This window comes from Symphalangus syndactylus, chromosome 8 (genome assembly GCF_028878055.3).
Source record: "Symphalangus syndactylus isolate Jambi chromosome 8, NHGRI_mSymSyn1-v2.1_pri, whole genome shotgun sequence".
Classification (NCBI taxonomy): Eukaryota; Metazoa; Chordata; class Mammalia; order Primates; family Hylobatidae; genus Symphalangus; species Symphalangus syndactylus.
The window spans coordinates 122,619,514-122,634,119 of NC_072430.2; the positions used below are offsets into that span (position 1 = coordinate 122,619,514).

Here is a 14,606-nt window from a genome sequence, read left to right on the forward strand (position 1 = left end):
GCTTCACAGGTTTAAATGTTCTCCACAAACTTTTAAAGAAGAATTAATGTCAATTCTTTACAAATTCTTCCAAAGCGTAGAAGACAAACAAACACCTCTCAAATCATTCTATGAGGCCAAAACCAAACAAAGATATCACAGGAAAAAGAAAACTACTATCCAATATCTCTTTCGGATATAGATGCAAAAATCCTCAAGAAAATGCTAGCAAAGTGAATCCAGAAACATTTAAGAAGGAGAATTATACACCATGACCAAATGGGACTTATCCCAGGAATGAAAGGTGGTTTTAACAACTGAAAATCAATTGATGTAATATAGTGTATCAATAGACTAAAAAAACAAAAACCACATGATCATCATTAAAAGAATTTGACAAAATCCAACACCATTTCATGATTTTAAAAACATTCAACAAACTAGGAATAGAAGGAAACTTCCTCAACCTGATGAAGGGCATCTATGAAAAACCCACAGCTAATATCATGCTTAGTGGTGAAATATTGGATTGTTTCCTCCTAAGTTCAGGAACTAGACAACAATTTCTGCTCTTGCCACTTCTAGTAACATTGTACTGAATTTTCCAGTCAGGACAATTAGGCAAAAAATGAAATAAAAAGCATCCCGGTTGGAAAGGAAAAACTAAAACTATATTCACAGAGGATATCATTTTGTAGGTAGAAAATCCTGAGGAATCCCTTAAAAACTATTGGAACTAATAAATAGTGATGATTGTAAGATAAATAATCACTACAAAAAATCAATTATATTTTTATATACTGACAATGAACGACCTAAAAATGAAATTAAGAACAACTCCATTTAAAACCGCATCAAAAAGAACAAAATACTAAAGAAAAACTTCACAAAAGAAGTAAAAAATATATACTCTTAAAATTACAAAATATTGTTGAAATAAATTAAAGAAGATATAAATAAATATAAACATATCTCATACTCATGAATCAGAAAACTCAAAAATTTTTTTGGTGTTTTTGGTTTCTTGTTTTGATCAAAGTCAAACTCTGTCACCCAGGCTGGAGTGCAGTGGAGCAATCTCAGCTCACTGCAACCTCCGCCTCCCAGGTTCGAGAGATCTTCCTACCTCAGCCTCCTGAGTAGCTGGGATTACAGCTATGCACCACCATGCCTGGCTAATTTTTGTATTTTTAGTAGAGATGGAGTTTCACCATGTTGGTCAGGCTGGTCTCGAACTCCTTACCTACTTCAAGTGACCCACTCACCTCGGCCTCCCAAAGTGCTGGGATTACAGTCATGAGCCACCACTCCCAGCCTCAAAATTTTTAAGATGGCAATACTCCCCCAATTGTCCCACAGAGTCAATGCGAACCCTATCAGAATTCCAACTGGCTTATTTGTAGAAATTGACAGGCTGATCCTAAAATCTCTTTAAGGGACACAGAATAGCCAAGACAACCTTGAAAAAGAGTAAAGTCAGAGAATTCACACTTCCCAATTTTGAAACTTAATACAAATTATGCCAAGATCATTCAGTGGGGAAAGAATGATCTTTTCACCAAATAGTGCTGGAACAAATGGATAACCACATGCAAAACAGCATTTACCTTACTTCACACCATATATAAAAATTAACTCAAAATGGATAAAAGATCTAAATATAAGAGCCAAAACTGTAAACTCTCAGAAGAAAACAGGGGTAAATCTTTGTGACCTTGGATTTGGCAATAAATTCTTGGATACAAAAGCAAAAGCACAAGCCACTAAAGAAAAAATAAACTAGACTTCATCTAAATTGAAAACTGGCTTTTAAGACAACCAGAGAATGGAAAAAAAAATTCAGATCATATATTTGAAAAGGAATTTGTATCCTGAACATATAAAGAACTTTTACAACTCAATAATAAAAGACAAATAACCCAATTTTTTAAATGAACAATGTCAATAAACATTTCTCCAAAAAAGATACACAAATAATCAATAAACACATGAAAAGACACTCAACATCATTAATCATCAGGGAAATCAAATCAAAACCACGATGAGATACCACTTAACATCCACTAGAATGGCTACAATCAAAAAGTCAGATAATAACAAATGTTGACAAGGATGTGGAAAAATTGGAACTTTCACATATTGCTGGCAAGAATGTAAAATGGCACAGCTATGTTATGGGTTGAATTATATCCCTCACAAAAGATGTGCTGAAGTCCTAACCCCCAGCACCTTTTTGGAAGTAGGGTCTTTACAGATGTAATCAAGCTCTAAAATGGGGTCATGAGGATGGGCCTTAACCAACTATGACAGTTCCTGATAAAAAAAAATTTGGACACATAGACACAGAGGGAAGATGATGTGAGGACACAGGGAGGCCACCACGTGAAGACAGAGGATGGGTGATGCACCTACAAGCCAAGGAACACCAAAGATCGCTGGAGACCTCCAGAAGCTGGAAAGAGGCAAGGAAGGGCCCCTGCAGGTTTCAGAGGGAGCACAGCCCTGCCAACACCTTGATATTTGACTTCTAGGCTCCGGAACTGTGAGACAATACATTTCTGTTGTTTTAAGTCACGTAGTTTGTGATACTTTTTAGGACAGCCCTAGAAAGCCAATATAAGCTATTGTGTAAAGCAGCTGAGCAGCTCCTCAAAACGTTAAACATAGAGTTACCCTATGACTCCACAATTCCACTCCCAACTACACACACCCAAGAGAAATGAAAACAGATGTCCACACAAAAACTTGTACATGAATCCTCATGGCAACATTAGTCATAATAACCAAAATGTGAAACAACCCAAATGTCCACCAACTGATGAATGGAAAAACAACATGGGCTACACTCATACAATGGAATATTACTCAACCATAAAAAGGGAGTTACAGCATAGAAGTACCTTGAAAACATTATGCAAAGAAAAAGAGCCAGTCCTGAAGACCACAGCTATGAAATCATCAGAATCGGCAAATATATAGGGACAGGAAGATTAGTGGCTACTGATTGTTAGGGTAGGGTGGGGGAGAGATAGAGGGATTAAGGGTTCAAGCTAAAGGGTACAGGGTTTCTTCCCGAGCTGCTGAAAATCTAAAATTGACTGCAGCGACGGTCACACGACTCTGTGATGATACCAAAAAAATCACTGAATTGTACACTTTAAATGGGAGTATTGTATGGTATGTGAATTAGTTATACCTCAATAAAGTTGTTTAAAAAAATGGGAAAGAAAGCCCTCAACCCCAGGAAGCACTATTAAATACATGGTATTGTGCTAGCACTTGCCAAGAAGACAGAGCTTTGTCTCCAGAAGCTGTAGACCAATGGTTCTCAAATGTGGCTGCAAAGGAAGTGCACATGGGAAATGTTATTAAAATAAATTTTATTAAGATACAATTTACATACAATAAAATTTGCATCCCTTTTAAGAATAGAGTTCAACAGGTTTTGACAGGTGCATGCGTAATTACCACAATCCAGATAGAGAACATTTCCATCCCCCAAGGACGTTCCTTCACACACCTTTGCAGCCAATCTCCCTACCACTCCCAACTCCAGGTAACTACTAATCTGCTCCGTCACTAGCAATTTGTCTTTTCCAAATTGCATTAAAAGGGAATCGCCCAGTATGTGCCCTTTTTGTGTCTGGCTTCTTTCACTCAGCATGATGTTTTAGAGGTTCATCCACACTGTTGCGCGTAGATCATTCCTTTTTATTGCACTGTAGTATCCCACTGTACTATGACATCGCAATTTCTTTATCCATTTACCTGTCATTGAACATAAAGGTTCGTTCCAGTTTGGGGCTATTGGAAATAAAGCTGCTATGAATATTTGTGAACAAGTCTGTTTACAGACATGTGTTTACTTCTCCCGGATAAATATCTTGGAGTGGAATTTCTAGGTCATACAGCAAGTGTATGTTGAATTTTATAAGAAACGGCCAAACTGCTTCTAGAGCGGCTGTACCATTTTACATTCCCACCACAGGTTACCGCTTTTAAAAATCCCAATGCCCAGGTCAGGTCATAGCCAAAACTAATTAAATCAGAATCTCCAGGGAGTAGAATACAGACATCGGTTTTCTTAAAGCACCCAGGTGATTCTAATGTGCAGACAAGACTTCAAACCACTGCTAGAGAGCTCAGGGGCCATTTGGCAGGCAAACAAGCAAAAGACATACTATATTTGCCTATAGAATTTCCTCACTCTTCCTTGATAATAGAGAGAAAAGAAGGAAAAACAAAAGCAGTGTCTATCTAGTCTTCACACCACTGCCCTCAGAAAGCTTTGTTGATCTCTCAGATTCTCTCCACCTTACAGGAAGTAGGAAAAGGCCAGAGGAATACAAAATAATAAATACATATTAGCAACTTTTTAACGACTGAGCTTTGAGCTTAGCATTTTAGTAGGTTTACCATTCCCAGCACTCAAAAGAGCTCTACAAGGTAAGTACTACTAGAATCACCATGTTACAGATGAGGAAGGTGGGGCTCAGAGAGGTTCAGTAACTTGCCCAAGATCACACAGCCAGTTATTGATGCAGCAGGGATTTAAACTTAAGTCTGTCTCCAAAGTCAAAGAGCTTAAACACTCCACTAGGCTCAGAGCCATCGATGGTCCTGGGGCCATGAACCTCCTCCCACTCAGGTATTTCTGGTAGCCGGAGAATACAAGCCTCCAACCCAACTGTAAAAGAAGGCTGCAGGTGTGTTTACAAGACTAGCAGGAAAGATAATGTGCAATGAGACTGAAAGGTGGGGGTTAATTATGGGATTTCCTTTCCTTTCAAGCTTAAAGGATGAGATTTAAGCCCTTTTGGTACAGGGGAGGAGACCAAGTTGTTGCTGCAGGCTCCTCCCTCCGCCTCAGTTGGTACTTGGGACAGGAAAGGTACGGGGCCTGTAAAGAGGTAACAGAGAGCTAAGGAAGGAAGCCAGTGGGTAAGAAAGAGCCGCCCAAGAGGCTGAAGCCTGGGCCATCTGCCTGCCCAGCAGCTGCCTGGTCCTTTCACTGAACTCTTGTCTGACCTGCAGCGGACAAAGAGTATTTGGCTGGAAGACGCTGCTGTTGTCAACTGAAACTGCTATTTCAAAACAAGGAGTGAGGATCAGCAGGGAGGAAAGCATTTTTCAAAATGTATCCAGGGGCTAGGGGAAACTGGGTGCTTGCCACACAGGAACTTTCTGTACTATCCTTTGCAACTTTTCTGTAAACCTAAGCCTATTCTAAAGTTAAAAGTTTACTTAAAATAATAAATACATAAATAAAAGTTATTTGAAAGTTATGGAGTCATATAGCAGGGGACAGAAGAGAAAAGCAAAATGGAAGAAAAGCTGCTGTATACACACAGCACATGTGCTAACATAAAAGTGGAAGGCAAGCAGGATGTGATGGCTCATGCCTGTAATCTCAGCACTTAGGGAGGCCAAGGCGGCCAGATCACTTGAGCCCAGGAGTTCAAGACCAGCCTGAGCAACATGGCGAGACCCTGTCTCTACAAAAAGTAAAAAGAAAATTAGCCAGGTATGGTGGCACACACCGCAGTCCCAGCTCGGACTCGGGAGGCTGAGGTGGGAGGATTGAGGATGGCTTGAGCCCATGAAATCGAGGCTGCAGTGAATCATGACCACACCACTGCACTCTGCCCTGGGCAACAGAGTGAGATCCTGTCTCTGAAAAAAAAAAAAAAAAAAAAAAATTGGAAGACAAGTCCTGGGCCATTCATTTTAAATCCTCACAGGAGAGAAACAACTGGGGACAGATAAGGACCCCAATGAGGGGTAAGAGTGGTAACTAAGGGAGACTAGGAATTTGCTTCCTTCAGGAGATGTAGTGGGAGGGCTGGAGAATGGGGTTTCCATGAACTACAGTAAGATTCCTGGCTCTGACCCAGGCCCCTCTCTCCAGTGTCTGATGCTTTCACTCTTGTTCTCTCTCCTCACCTGCTCCCTGCCCATTTAACCCAGAGCAGACCAGAATCACATCGAAGGCCCCTATGCCAAGGTGCCATTAGCCAAGTTGGGCACCGTCATGGGGCCTGGATGTTGGATCTGTACAATGGGGCCACCGTGAGCCCTGCCCACCTCACAGAACTGCAAAGACGAGGGAAAACATGTTGTAGATTACAAAGTTCTGTGTAGACAGAGGTGACTTAGGGTTCATAGCAGGTCTGCTCCTAACAATCCCAAACTGGAAAGAACCCAAATGGCAATCAACAGTGGAATGGATAAATACATTGTGGTTTCTTCACATAATGGAATACAACATAGCAATTAAAAAGAATGAGCTCCTGCAGCCCGCAAGAACACCATGAGCCTCCCAGACATAATGCTGAGTGAAATACGCCAGACACAAAAGCAGACATACTGTGTGATTCCATTTCGATGAACATTCAAGAACAGGCAAAACTAATCTCTGATGATACAGATAAAGATAGCAATTACCTTTGGGGTATATTGATTTGAAGGAACATAAGGGTTGCTTTTTGGGTGCTGGGAATGTTCTAGATCGTGATCTGGTTCTCATGTACGTACCAATCTATCAGGATGTACGTTTGAGTTTTCTATAATTGAGAGTGTGAATTATACCCCAATTAGAAAAAGGAATATGATTATAATCATTATGTGGAGCACCCTCTGTGTCAGAAGATAGGAAGACTTTTGGGAGGGGTATTTAAAGTGATTTTGCTGCTACTTCTCTCCTGCTTTCCTCCATCCCCTCGGCTTCTCCCCAGAAAAGAAGGACTTGTTTCTCAAAATTTCTTTATTCTATCCTTTTATCCCTTTATTGGCACTCCTACTATGGACTAGGTACTATTCGGGAAGCTGAGGTGGAAGCTAGCTCTCAACCTTCCAATGGGCAATCAACACATAGATAACATTGACTATGAGCCGGCACCGAGGCTCTACCTCTACCAGCAGGAGCATTTTCTCTCAAGCATGTCCAAGTGGCAGAGAGCTGAGCACAGAATATCTGGGATCCTTTCCAGGTTTTGACTATCGTTCCGAGAAAGGAGAAAGGTTCCTACTATATGCCAATGTGCATTTAATCCTCTGCAACCCAGCTCACATATCTAGAAGGCAGCAGGGGTAGAGTTCAAACCCAAGTATGTCTGATTCCTGTACCCTGCCCTTCCCAACACTCCCACGGCCTCCTAGCTGCCAGGTCAGCATTGCCCTGTCTCTGGGCATCTGTAGTGTCACCCTCCAAGACGGCCCCCACTGATTCTTGCCTCATGGTATTCAAGCCCTTATGTAGGTTCTTTCCACACTGAATAAGGCTGACCTATGTAACCAATAGGATATTGTAGAAATAACAGTGTGTCTTCCAAGGATAGTGTATAAAAGATATTGTGAGTTCTGCCTTGCTCTCTCTTGAATCATTCATTCACTCTTGGGAAACCAGCCACCATGTTGTAAGGACACTCAAGCAGCCCTATGGAGAGGTCCGGGTGGTGAGAAACTGAGGCTACCCGGCAACAGCCAACCCCAACTTCATAGCCACATGACAGAACCACCTTGGAAAATGATCCTCCAGCCCCAGTCAGGCCTTGAGAAGACTGCAGCCCCAGCCAACATCTCGGCTGCAACCCCATGAGAGACCCCTAGCCAGAACCAGTCAGCTAAGCCACCCCCAACATCCTGACCCCCCAAAACATTTATTATTATGAGATAATAAGCGTTTGATGCTATTTTAAGCTACTAAATCTAGGGGCCATTTATGACACCATATCACTCTGTATACATAACACAGCCCCTGTCAGAACCATCGCTTCGTGCTGCAGGAAAAGTGAGGGTGGCGTGTGAAGGCATTAGGAACCAGCCACTTGCCAGAGGAGTGACTACAGCAGGCTGAATAGGAGAGGACCAACATCAGCAAGAAACCCCAAGTGCATGGGGGGACTGTGAAAAGGAGACCAAGCAAAGCCGAAACCCTGGAGCCATCTTTCCTAGAAATTTCTCACACACCTCATCTATCTCAGTAAGTGAAAGCATGTGCACCCAGATCTGGGAGTCATCTTTAAGCCCACTCCCGCTCTCATGCCCAAAATCCGATGGCTCAGCGAGGCTCCAGCTCTCCCTCAGAAGGCATCCCAGACCCAGCCGCTCCTTGCTGCCTTTCTGGCAAGCACCATGGACTAAGCCACCAGGCTCTCTCAAGTGGGCAACATCAGCAGCCTCTTGGCCCACGTCCCTACTCCCACCCTGGTGCCTGCTCAAGGCCACAGTGGCCTTCTCAGAGTGCAAATCCAATCGCGTCCCTCAGGCCCAAACTCCCCAGCACCCACTACTCTCCAGCCCTCTTTCGAGCGTAACAAGCTCCTCTCACCTCAGGGCCTTTGCACCTGCTCTTTCTCCTCCCCCACATCATCATCTGGGTCCCACCTCACATGACTCTTCCTCCAAGGAGTCTTTCTGGGCTACCTTAGCAGAATTCTCTAACCCACTGCTCCAGCTCATTCCCTTCCAAACTTGCTTTCCTATTTAGTGCCTGTCTCCCCTATTAGACTGCAAGACCCAGGAGGGCCAAGACCTTTTCTATCTGTTCACTTAGAACATCATTTGGCCTGTGGAAGGAGATTACTAAACATTCATTAATGAATCCTGCCTAGAAGCAGGGGATGGACAAGATGACCTCCAAGTTGATGAGGCTATAAAATCCCCAGTATAGAGCTCTGCTGTGGCTCTGTGGCTCCCGCTGCCCTTCCCAGCAGGAGGAAAAGGCAGGGGGGCAGTAAGAGCTCTGGTTTCAGAGAGAGACCCACCAGCTGGGTGGAGCGCTCACCACCAGTGGGTCCCATTCCCTATAGAGGAAACTCCTATACAAAGCCCATCTGTCTGCCTGGTTGCTGCCCTGCCAGTCTACCCTCTCCCCCACTTAGTTGGCCTCCTTGGGCAGGGCAGAGCAGGACTGCAGCAGCCTGGTGCATTCTGAGTTCCCAGCACATGTGAGAGACTCCTCAGGTAGACTATGCCCCCAAAAAGTCATCTCTGGCATTTGCCTGTTCCCATGCACAAGGCTACTGCATGACAAGGGGCCATCTGCCATATCTTTCTGGGCCTCTCTGGGCCACCCATCTCCCCTAATCAGACCCTTCACTGCCCGGAAGTTTATCCCCTTATCCTTCCTAAATGTACCCTGCTGCTGTCAAGAGATGGAAAGCAAAAGGAGGAATGGCAGGCAAGGATGCAGAAATGCAAGCCAGTAGGCAGTGAGGGATGAGGAGAAGGAAGCACAAAGGCCCAGGGACAGAGAGCAGGTGAAGAATTACACTGGGACACCTTGGGGAAGTCACTCAACATGGGGCACCTCAGTTTCCTCATCTGTAAAACAACAGGATCTTTTGGCCAATGTTTTATTCTCTAAAGGAATTAAAAGAACAAAGTCTGATAATGCATGTGAAATGCTGTCTAAGACCCAAAGCACTGTACAAATGTCCATTGCTATTAAGAGAAAAGGTTGCAGGAAGGGCAGTACGAAAAGGTAGATTGGGGAGGAGCAAGAAAACTGGAAAGTTCTGGAGTTTAAGGCAAAAAAAACTCTGCTCTGGATAAACAGAACAAGGAGGGAGGTGGAAGGAGAAGCAGAAACGTACTCTCCATCCAGGGGAGAAAAGGCTGAGGGAGGCCACAGGAAAGCAGAAGACAAGGTAAGGGGCAGAAAACTCACTGCATGGAGGTACCTGCTGCAAGCCAGGCCCTCTGCACCTCTGCAAGGGGAGCATTCCAAGCTGGAGTCTACAGATGGAGACGCCCTCCAGCAAGGTGTGTGCTTGGCTTAAGTAAAGTTTCTTTGGAGGAAGATTCCTCCCAGACCTGCTTGATCCATCAGCACCCCTTCCCCAAGGTAACACTTGTCCCTCCAAGCTCCCAGTAGCTGAGCAACAGTCGTGACATTTTTGAGCACCCACCCTGTACCAGGCACTGGGCTGGGCACTTCACATACATTATCTCATTGAATTCTCACAACTTTATGAGGTAGGCTTCTTATTCCCATATCCTTGAGGATGAAACAGAGGCTCAGAGAGGTACATAACTTGCCCAAGGCCACCCAGCTAATAAGAAGCAAAACATGAGATGCACCAGATACAGGTCCTCAACTGCTCAACGAATGCTTCTTTTGGAAGCATCTTCTTCTACTCCCTGAACTCCTTGAAAGGTCAAATATGAAGAGCAAACGTAGGGAGTGAAAGGGCAGGGAGGGTTACAGGCAACAATGGCAGAAGGTGCAGACATTGGCTGCAAGTGAAAGGCAAGGAACACCATTTCTACCCCTAGGCAGAGCTGAGCCCATTGGACAGAACCATTTCCTTCCCAAACTCATAATCCATCTTGGTGCCAATCCCGACCCCCTGTTATTCCAAGAAGCTGATATATGACTCCTGTGTCCAAACCTCAGTGGATACATCAGGGGCTGAGCCAGCCTGGCCAACCAGGACCCAGCAATCCCTCCAGTCTTGCCTCAGTTTCCCTCCCCCATCAAGACCAGCCAGAAAATACTCATGGGGAAACTGAGGACCAAAAGGAGACCTGGCCAATAAAGAGGAAGGGACAGTCTCTCAGGCGGTTCCAGACCAGCCAATCCTGACCTCCGACCTCATTCTCCACTTATCCCACCCACCCGCTTATCCCGCCCTCGGGGTCCTGTGGACACTGAGGTTTTCTAGGTTGGCCACATTGGGCCAACTGGGGCTCTGAGCGGCTCGGGGTAATTGAAATGGATCCCCTCCCCCTTTCCCTCTCCCCCTTGAGAACTAGCAGAAACACCTTCAAAGGCCGCTCCCTGGGAGCTCGGTCCCCACCAGCCACCCCCAGTAACCGCCCAGATTGCGCGCCGCGCCCCCCACCCAGATCCCCCGACTCCCCAGCCCGCCCCTGCCCCCGCCCCCGGGCCTTCGCCTTCACCTTGACCTGCGCCCGCTCCCAGGCCCAGGCGCTTTGCATAAACAAAGAGAGGAGGAGGGACGCCCCGGGCACCGCCCCCGCCCCGCCGGCGCCCCCGCTCCAGTCTGGGACCCCTAGCCAGGCCTGTCCCAATCCTCCCGGGCCCGCCAGCCCGCGGCCCCTTACCTTGGCCTGGCATTTCCGATGACAGGAGAAGCTGCAGACTGCAAGAGGGCGAGACACAGAAAGAAAGTTTTAGCCGCGAGGTATGAAATGGAAACTCCGCGAAATCTCCTCCCACCCCAGCCCGCAATCCGCGCTCGGGAGGGAAGGAGGGAAGGAGGGACGGAGGGAAGGAGAGAGGGAGAGAGGGAGGGGACGGAGGGGAGCGGCTGCCGGGCCTGCGGGGCGGGAGCGCCCGGGACTGCGGACCCGTGGCCGGGGAGGCAGGGGGCTCCCAGCGCCAGAGCCCCTCCGGGTGCGGGAAGGTGGGAGGAGCAAGGGGGTCGTCCCCCACTGGACCCCTGCCAGGGGCAGAGGTAGCCCGGACCCGGGCCCCACGCCAGCCCCACCAAGGAATAAGGGGGGCCTTCTCCCCTTACACACACACCAGGCAGGCAGACGACATCGCAAACCACAATCACACTTACTCTGCCCCAGAGACAGACACACAGACCCAATTCAGAGTCCAGGAGAGGGCCCACGCATGTACACATTACACTCACACACACACTCACCCCGAACCACTCCCACCCATCCACACAGCCATCCACGCACACACACACAGCCTCACACACACAGATTCATCCAAGAAGACCCCTGACTCAGGGCACCAACACACACAATTTTGTGGGACACTCAGTTGCAGCCTGACACAGATTTGTGGACACAGACACATGAACAGATGCTCACATAAACTTCATGTCCATGACTTGAAACACACAGACACACACACACACACACACACACACACAGGACTTGCTCTTCCTCCCATTACCAGAAGCTGGAATCAAATTTCCTATAAGGTTCCCAAAGCCTGGAATGTCCCCAGCCCTGCCGCCCCACCCCCCAGGGCTCTGGGACTCCACCAAGGGATTTGGTGACCTCCCTGCAGATCTCATGGGTGGGTGAGGGGTCTCCTGAGCTGGGTTTTGCACTGCTTTGGGTCTTGTTGGCTGCCCAGGACCTGCTAAGGCTGGGGGGTTAGGAACTCTGGTTAGAGAACTGGGGAGGGGGAGATGGGGGAGTGCCCTGACTCCAAATCCTCAACAGCCACAGCCCAGGACCACAGCCATCCACCTCCTTCTCCTGGATCTATTGCACCCCACCCCCTTCCAGCTTTGAACCAACCTGATTCTCAGCAGAGCGCAGAAAGAGAGGTTGAGGCACAGATGAATGCCCGGAGCATCCCAGAGAGGCTCCGGGATTCCCCACACTAAGGCTTCTTCTGATTTGTCTGAGGCAGAAGGGGCTGGGCATGGGGACGGGGGAGAAGCTGGGAGGCACACTGGGTGGTGCCTGGAAAGGGACCTTGGCCACTGGCCCTAACATGGGATCTTCTTCTCTCAGAACCTAGTCCTGGCCCAGCCCAGGCCTGTGACTCACTGGTGCTGAGCAAGGTTTTCCTGACCCCACCAGCCACCCAGCCTAGCTCAGGGACATCTCCACCCTGGCCACAGCAGGACATACCCCCCCTCAGCCACACAAGCGTTACCCATCCCTCTGGCCTTTCTGCTTCTCCCTCTCCCTCAGCACCACCACCAGCCCGGGTAGCAACTCCCTCACTTCGCAAAGGTGTTCCCTCATGGACACCAGCAGCCTCCCCTGCTCCAACCCATCCAAATCGAGGAAACTTCCCCTTTGTGGGTCCAACAGTGTGTGCTCCTTCCAGGGGGACCTGCCTCTCTCTCCTACACACACACACACATACACACACACACACACACAGAAAGAGGGGGGAAGAAAGAGAGAGAGAGAGAGAGCAAGGAGCCTGGTACACAGAAGAGGCTTAATAAATGTTTGCTGAGTTGGACCTGTCTGAAGATCTCCCCTGTGGTTTACACGCACACCCATTTAATCATGTCCCCCCGACTCTCAGATCATTCCTGAGCTGTAGACCGCCACCTCAACATCTCATGTTCAACCAAAAAGGCATCTCTAAGCATCCACCCCAGTCTAGACATGAGGGACACAATGAGGGCCGGGACTCCACCTCCCTCCAGCATGCTCCACGCTCTGACAGTTCCCAGAGTGCCTCAGGGCCTTGGCACTTGCTGTGTCAGCTGCCTGGAACACTCCCCCTCACCCCAGCACCCCATCATTCCCTGGACCAAATCCCTCTTATCCTTCGGGAATCCACCCAAAGTCATCTCCTCAAAGAGACCTCCCCTGACCACTCAAATTAGAGTAGCTTTCCAATTATTCTTTTTCAGCACCCCAGTTATTTCCTGGTTATTTTCTGAAGTCGCCCTGGGTAACTTCTCTCTAATCTATCTCCCCACACTACACTCGGAGGGCAGGGAGCATGCCTGTCTCCTTCGCACTGTAGCCCCAGCAGCTAGGACAGTGTTTGCTTCAGGCCCATGAGACCATACAGCATCTTTGTGCAAACTAGGAGGCCCATCCCCTGGGCAGACCAGCCCTGGGGACACACAGCTGGGCTCATGCACAGTGTCTTTGTGGAAATGGTGAGAAGGTGCCCTTTCTCCAGGCAGATGAGCCCTGTGCCAAAATACATGGCTTGATAAGCAAAGGGTGGGCTGACTCCTGTGCTCTCTCGGGTAGGCACCCTTGGCAGCACATGGCCTGCCTGACTGTACAGTTCAGCCCTTCCTGTCACACAGTGGGCACACACTCAACAAATGCCCTCAAGTGGGGGGGCAAACAGAGAAATCATCAGGTAATTGCAATACACTATGCTGAGTGCTTCCTGTACACTGGAATGCAGAAAGCTTGTCCTTGGCAGCTCTACAGAGGGGAACGAGGGAAGACCACCCCCACCCCAGCTCCCAGCCCAGAAGACAAAAGCTTAGCAAACTGAAAGCAAGTGGCAGATGCCAAGCAGGACAGGCTTGGCCAAGCCCCCATGAATGGATATTGACACCTGCAGAAGCATCTGCCTCCAACCCCAAGGAGGCCCGCTTGCTGAGTTTCCTCCAGGGAAGCCCTCTTTGCATGCCTATCCACCTGTCTCACATCTCCTCCCAAGGGGCAGTATGTCCTCCTCTCTAACTTGCATCCGTCTTGCTGTAATCTCAAGTTTGGGCCTGCCAATCTGCTGGCCTCTCACTTTCAGAACTATTCAGATGTGTTACAGAAAGGGAAACTGTGGCAACCAGCCTCGCAGGTAGCTGCCAATATTTCTTGCCTCTGCTACTCATCATGCCCTTCTGGAGTCCCCTCCCACAGTAAATAGGGCTGATTTATGTAATCAATCAGATATTGTAGAAATGACAGTGTGTGATTTCTGAGGCTAAACCATAAAAGACACTTTGACTTCAGCCTTGGTATCTTGGATCACTTGCTCTGGGGGAAGCCAGTGACCATATCGTGAGAACACTCAAGCAGCCCTATGGAGAGGGCCATGTGGTGAGGGGCTGAGGCCTCCTGCCAATAGCCAGCCCCAGCTTGACAGCATTAAGTGAGCCATGTGGGAACTGGATCCTCCAGCCCCGGTCAGGCCTTCAGATGAATACGGCCCCAGTGACATCTTGACTGCACCTTTGTAAGACACTCTGAGCCAG

At 47.8% G+C, this 14,606-nt stretch overlaps 1 protein-coding gene across 2 annotated transcripts in view; it reads right to left on the bottom strand.

Annotated features, from left to right (window-relative positions):
• TNS1 (tensin 1) overlaps nt 1-14,606 on the bottom strand; it is a 211,400-nt gene that overhangs the window by 168,710 nt on the left and 28,084 nt on the right. For both annotated transcript variants that reach the window (XM_063645079.1, XM_063645080.1), the window contains exon 3: nt 11,050-11,087. In XM_063645079.1, the coding sequence (XP_063501149.1) occupies nt 11,050-11,087 (38 nt within the window). The remainder of the gene's footprint in view (nt 1-11,049; nt 11,088-14,606) is intronic.